Source organism: Oncorhynchus kisutch, linkage group LG16 (genome assembly GCF_002021735.2).
Source record: "Oncorhynchus kisutch isolate 150728-3 linkage group LG16, Okis_V2, whole genome shotgun sequence".
NCBI classification, from domain to species: Eukaryota; Metazoa; Chordata; class Actinopteri; order Salmoniformes; family Salmonidae; genus Oncorhynchus; species Oncorhynchus kisutch.
Window position 1 is genome coordinate 12,835,122 of NC_034189.2, and position 7,101 is coordinate 12,842,222.

Below are 7,101 nucleotides of genomic sequence, written 5' to 3' on the forward strand. Positions count from 1 at the left end.
CTCCTTCCTTCCACCCCTCTCTCCTTCCTTCCACCCCTCCCTCCTTCCTTCCTTCTACCCCTCCCTCCTTCCTTCCTTCTACCCCTCCCTCCTTCCTTCCTTCTACCCTCCCTCCTTCCTTCCTTCTACCCCTCCCTCCTTCCTTCCTTCTACCCCTCCCTACTTCCTTCCTTCCTTCCTTCTACCCCTCCCTACTTCCTTCCTTCCTTCCTTCTACCTCTCCCCTACTTCCTTCCTTCCTTCTACCCCTCCCTACTTCCTTCCTTCCTTCCTTCTACCCCTCCCTACATCCTTCCTTCCTTCCTTCTACCCCTCCCTACTTCCTTCCTTCCTTCTACCTCTCCCTACTTCCTTCCTTCCTTCTACCCCTCCCTACTTCCTTCCTTCCTTCCTTCTACCCCTCCCTACTTACTTCCTTCCTTCTACCCCTCCCTACTTCATTCCTTCCTTCTACCCCTCCTTCCTTCCTTCTACCCCTCCCTACTTCCTTCCTTCCTTCCTTCTACCCCTCCTTCCTTCCTTTTACCCCTCCCTCCTTCCTTCCTTTTACCCCTCCTTCCTTCCTTCCTTTTACCCCTCCCTCCCTCCTTCCATCTACCCCTCCCTCCTTCCTTCCATCTACCCCTCCCTCCTTTCTTCCTTCCACCCCCTCCCCTCCTCTCTCCCAGGCTAAGGATGGTGGTTATGAGAGTGAGAGTTTCTATCCCAACGTAGAACTCAACTTCCTGGAGATCCCCAACATCCACGTGATGAGAGAGTCACTGAGGAAACTGAAGGAAGTGGTCTACCCTAGTATAGATGAGGCTCACTGGCACTCTGCAGTCGACCAGACACACTGGCTAGAGTACATACGGGTAAGGAGGACTCTCTGTCTTTTCTCTGAGTTTTGCTCTCTCTATTTTGTACACACACTATGATAATGGTGCCGGAGGGAATGACTGACATTTTACAGGCTCTTAACCAACTGTGCTGTTTTTTTTGGGGGGGGGGGGGGGGGGGGGTTCACATTGTTTGTAACTCATTTTGTACATAAAGTTGCTGCTACCGTCTCATGACTGGAAAGAGCTTCTGGACATTATAACAGCGATTACTCACCTCGAACTGGACTAAGATTTTTTTCTTTAATGAGTCAGACGCCAAGGACATACTGCTTTGTCGAGACAAGGCCCAAATCCCCATCATCAGCGTGAAGAAAAGACCAAAGAAGGAGGAGGAGGGCGGGGTGCCTTGTAAGAATTTGTGGACGAGTAGGTAAACCACCACTACCCTCCGTATTATTGGCCAACGTGAAATCATTGGAAAACAAACTGGACGATCTACGATTAAGACTATCTTACCAACGGGACATTAAAAACTGTAATATCTTATGTTTCACCGAGACTTGGCTGAAAGACGACATGGATAATATAGAGCTGGCTGGCTTCTCCGTGTTTCGGCAGAACAGAGCAGCTACATCTGGTAAAGCGAGGTGCGGGGGTGTGTGCGCCTATTTGTCAATAACTGCTGGTGTGCGATGTCTAATATAAAATAAGTCTCGAGGTATTGCTCACCTGCAGTGGTGGAAAAAATACTCAAGGATGATAATTAACAGAAAATGACTCAAGTAAAAGTGAAAGTTGCCCAGTAAAATACTAAGTTACCCAGTAAAAGTATCTGGTTTTAAATGTACTTAAGTACAGGGGTGGGAAAAGTACTCAAAACGTCATACTTGAGTAAAAGTACATGCTATACATCAAATTCCTTATATTAAGCAAACCAGACAGCACAATTTTCATATTATATTTAATTACGGGCACACTCCAACACTCCTGTACAAACAAGTATTTGTGTTTCGTGAGTCTGCCAGATGAGGCAGTATGGATGACAAAGCATTATATTGATTAGCATTATATTGATTAGCATTATATTGATTAGCATTATATTGATTAGCATTATATTGGTGCCATAATTCTGCTTTAGCATTATATTGATTAGCATTATATTGATTAGCATTATATTGGTGCCATAATTCTGCTTTAGCATTCTAAATGTAACGAGTACTTTTAGATGTCAGGGAAAATTTATGGAATTAAAAAGTACATTATTTTCTTTGGGAGTGAAGTGGAGTAAAAGTTGTCAAATATAAAGAGTAAAGTACAGACACCCCCAAAAACGACTTAAGTAGTACTTAAAAGTACTTTACACCACTGCTTGCCTGAGGTAGAATACACACTATCTACCAAGAGAGTTCTCATCTATATTATTCGTAGCCATCTATTTACCACCACAACCCAATGCTGGCACTAAGACCCCACTCAACAATCTGTATAGGGCCAGAAGCAAACAAGAAAATGCTCATCCAGAAGCAGCGCCCCTAGTGGCCGGGGACTTTAATACAGGCAAACTTAAATCCGTTTGACCTCATTTCTACCAGCATGTCAACATGTCAACTCCAGACCACCTTTACTCCACACCGAGACGCATACATTTGGCAATGACCACAATTCTATCTTCCTGATTCCTGCTTACGCGCAAAAGCTAAAGTGGTGACTCGCTCAATATTGAAGTGGTCAGATGACGGGGATGCTACACTACAGGACAGTTTTGCTAGCACAGACTGGAATATGTTCATCCAATGGCATTGAGGAGTATACCACTCAGTCACCGGCTTCATCAATATATTTTGGGGGCTCCAGAGTGGCACATCGGTCTAAGGCACTGCATCTCAGTGCTAGAGGTGTCACTACAGACCCTGGTTTGTTTCCAGGCTGTATCACAACCGGCCGTGATTGGGAGTCCCACAGGGAGGCTCACAATTGGCCCAGCATCGTTAGAGTTTGGCCGGGTTAGGCCTTCATTGTAAATAAGAATTTGTCCTTAACTGACTTGCCTAGTTAAATAAAAGTGCATCGACGACGTCATCGCCACAGTGACCGTACATACCCCAACCAGAAGCCATGGATTACAGGCAACATCCACACTGAGCGAAAGGCTAGAGCTTATAAGAAATCCCGCTATGCAAATCAAATCAAATCAAATTTATTTATATAGCCCTTCGTACATCAGCTGATATCTCAAAGTGCTGTACAGAAACCCAGCCTAAAACCCCAAACAGCAAGCAATGCAGGTGTAGAAGCACGGTGGCTAGGAAAAACTCCCTAGAAAGGCCAAAACCTAGGAAGAAACCTAGAGAGGAACCAGGCTATGTGGGGTGGCCAGTCCTCTTCTGGCTGTGCCGGGTGGAGATTATAACAGAACATGGCCAAGATGTTCAAATGTTCATAAATGACCAGCATGGTCGAATAATAATAAGGCAGAACAGTTGAAACTGGAGCAGCAGCACAGTCAGGTGGAAGTTGAAACTGGAGCAGCAGCATGGCCAGGTGGACTGGGGACAGCCTGGCCACAGCCTGGCCTTGCCTTCAGACGAACCATCAAACAGGCCAAGCGTCAATACAGGACTGAGATTAAATCCTACTATGCCGCCTCTGACGCTTGTTGGAAATGTCAGAGCTTGAAAACTATTACGGACTACAAAGGGAAACCCAGCCGTGAGCCATCATAGTCCCTGTGCCCACATTCTTAAAATAAAGTGGTGATCCTAACTGACCTAAAACAGAGCATTTTTACTTGGATCAAATGTCAGGAATTGTGAAAAACTGAGTTTAAATATATTTGACTAAGGTGTATGTAAACTAGGCAGTGTCAGAGGAAGAACCCAAAAAATTGTCAGACTCCAAACACCCAAGTCAGACTGTTCTCTCTGCTACAGCACAGCAAGCGGTACCGAAGCGCCAATTCTAGGACCAAAAGGCTTCTTAACAGCTTCCCATAAGACTGCTGAATAATTAATCAAATGGCCACCCAGACTATTTACATTTAGACCCCCCCCCCCCCCCCCCCCCAATTTACACCATTTGCTGTTTATTATCTATGCATACCACCGGTACCCCTTGTATATAGCCTCGTTATTGTTATGTCATTTTCTTGTTACTTTTAGATTTTACTATGTTTTGTTTTACTTTTAGTTTATTTAGCAAATATTTTCTTAACTCTATTTCTTGAACTGCGTTGTTGGTTAAGGGCTTGTCAGTAAGCATCTCACGGATAGGTCAACACCTGTTGTGTTCAGCATCTCACGGATAGGTCAACACCTGTTGTGTTCAGCATCTCACAGATAGGTCAACACCTGTTGTGTTCAGCATCTCACGGATAGGTCAACACCTGTTGTGTTCAGCATCTCACGGATAGGTCAACACCTGTTGTGTTCAGCATCTCACGGATAGGTCAACACCTGTTGTGTTCAGCATCTCACGGATAGGTCAACACCTGTTGTGTTCAGCATCTCACGGATAGGTCAACACCTGTTGTGTTCAGCATCTCACGGATAGGTCAACACCTGTTGTGTTCAGCATCTCACGGATAGGTCAACACCTGTTGTGTTCAGCATCTCACGGATAGGTCAACACCTGTTGTGTTCAGCATCTCACGGATAGGTCAACACCTGTTGTGTTCAGCATCTCACGGATAGGTCAACACCTGTTGTGTTCAGCATCTCACGGATAGGTCAACACCTGTTGTGTTCAGCATCTCACGGATAGGTCAACATCTGTTGTGTTCTGTGCATGTTACAAATAAGATTTGATTTGACACACACACACAGGGGGTGGTTCATAGATCAGGCTTACTGTCACTAAATATCCCCCTAGCTGCTCCTGGCGGGCGCCGTGCGTATAGCTGACAAGCTGGAGTCTGGTAAGACCTCTGTGATGGTCCACTGTAGTGATGGGTGGGACCGGACGGCCCAGCTCACCTCTCTGGCGATGCTGATGCTGGACAGCCACTACCGCACCCTGAGAGGATTCCAGGTGGGTAGGAGGGATGGATGAAGGGGGGGGGAGAAGGGGTAAAGGCTGTCTGTGGACAATTGTCACAGTGGCAGCTTGGAACATTCTATAGTCGTCCGACATCAAAATTGTCCTTGTCATTTTGAAAAGTATAAACACAAAAACGTGTGGTCCAAAGGGCATACCTGCTGTATTTTAACACAAATAATCCGTTTTCAAATTATTTTAGTTTGTCAATCTAGCACCCAAAATCAACTGTCTAAACAATGTGTTGGTTAGTTTCTAGTTTGTCAGCTAGCTAATACTGCTCAGAGCCTAGCTGACAACATCTTAACTTCACTACTTTTGATTCATTATTACAAGAAGAAAGATCTCAAGATCACTATAACTTGTGTAGTGCCTTGTTGGTGAGGGAGGTTTCTGTGGTCAGTTCTGTAAAGTATAAGAGCTGTGTCTCCTCAGGTGCTGTTGGAGAAGGAATGGATCAGCTTCGGACACAAGTTTGCTGCGGTGAGGATTGTGTGTTTTTATATGGTTTCCTGCGGGTTTTTATACAGGTGTGTGAGGGGCTCTTTGTGTAATAACCTGTGTTTTTCAGCGTGTGGGTCATGGGGATGAGAACCATGCCAACTCTGAGAGATCGCCTCTCTTTATCCAGTTTATAGACTGTGTCTGGCAGATGAACAGACAGGTGAGTGTCAACTGTCACACACACAGTACATGCATGTACACACATCTGATGATTTTTCCATGCTACACACAAACAAATTATACTTTTTTCTTTCTGTCTATTTGTTCCTAGTTTCCTGCAGCGTTTGAGTTTAATGAGTTGTTCCTGATAACCATTCTGGACCACCTCTATAGTTGTCTATTTGGTACATTCCTCTACGACAGCGAACAGGAAAGAATAGCCAAGGTACGGACCATTTCTTTGCTGATGGGGGTGGGAGGTTGGGTCACAATGAATGAAGTTCTCATCTGGTCTCTTACTGAATATAATGTTTACATACCCTACATTATTCATCTCATATGTATACGTATATACTGTACTCTATCATCTACTGCATCCTTATGTAATACATGTATCACTAGCCACTTTAAACTATGCCACTGTTTACATACTCATCTCATATGTATATACTGTACTCGATACCATCTACTGGATCTTGCCTATGCCGCTCTGTACCATCACTCATTCATATATCTTTATGTACATATTCTTTATCCCTTTACACTTGTGTGTATAAGGTAGTAGTTTTGGAATTGTTACTTAGATTACTCGTTGGTTATTACTGCATTGTCGGAACTAGAAGCACAATCATTTCGCTACACTCGCATTAACATCTGCTAACCATGTGTATGTGACAAATACATTTGATTTGATTTAAAGCCATGTGTGGAATGTTGATTAACTCATGCCTGTCTCTCTTTCTCTCCTCCTCAACAGGAAGTCCAGACAAAGACAGTCTCTCTGTGGTCCTATATCAACAGTCAACCAGAGGACTTCACCAACCCGTTCTATGTGGACTATGAGCACCAGGTCTTGTACCCTCTAGCTAGTGTCAGACACCTGGAGCTGTGGACTGGGTACTACGTACGATGGAACCCCCGTATGAGGCCGCAGGTAGGGGTGGGTGTTGTGAAGGAAGACAGACCTGACTGTGTGTTGCTTTACGGCTTGTTGTGTGCGTCTATCTGCATGTGTATCCGTACATGTTTCTAACTCTGCATCTCTCTCATCAGATGCCGGTGCACCAGAACCTGAAGGAGCTGTTGTTCCTGAGAGCAGAGTTACAGAGGAAGGTAGACGAGTTGGAGAGGGAAGCATCTTCATCACGCGGCTCTCTCTCGTCTTCATCGGAACACACATCATCACCCTCACACAGCGGGGGCACGCCCCTACACACCATTGTTTAATACAGTACACACACACACACACCTGAATGCAGTCCCCAACACAGAACTGAACAGACACACACACACCTGAATGCAGTCCCCAACACAGAACTGAACACACACACACACACACCTGAATGCAGTCCCCAACACAGAACTGAACACACACACACACACACCTGCATGCAGTCCAACACAGAACTGAACACACACACACACACACACACACACACACACACACACAACTGCATGCAGTCCCCAACACATAACTGAACACACACACACACCTGCATGCAGTCCCCAACACAGAACTGAATGCAGTCCCCAACACAGAACTGAACACAGAACTGAATGCAGTCCAACACAGAACTGAATGCAG

General features: G+C 45.1%; 1 protein-coding gene across 3 annotated transcripts in view; it reads left to right on the top strand.

Annotated features, from left to right (window-relative positions):
• LOC109881859 (myotubularin-related protein 1-like) overlaps nt 1–6,842 on the top strand; it is a 19,721-nt gene extending 12,879 nt beyond the window's left edge. For 2 of the 3 annotated variants that reach the window (XM_031791802.1, XM_031791803.1), the window contains 7 exons: nt 669–854; nt 4,689–4,847; nt 5,289–5,336; nt 5,425–5,517; nt 5,629–5,742; nt 6,274–6,450; nt 6,570–6,842. In XM_031791802.1, the coding sequence (XP_031647662.1) occupies nt 669–854; nt 4,689–4,847; nt 5,289–5,336; nt 5,425–5,517; nt 5,629–5,742; nt 6,274–6,450; nt 6,570–6,743 (951 nt within the window). In that variant the 3' untranslated portion in view covers nt 6,744–6,842. The remainder of the gene's footprint in view (nt 1–668; nt 855–4,688; nt 4,848–5,288; nt 5,337–5,424; nt 5,518–5,628; nt 5,743–6,273; nt 6,451–6,569) is intronic. The other variant, XM_031791804.1, reaches the window with a different exon arrangement.
• The last annotated feature ends 259 nt before the right edge of the window (nt 6,843–7,101 follow it).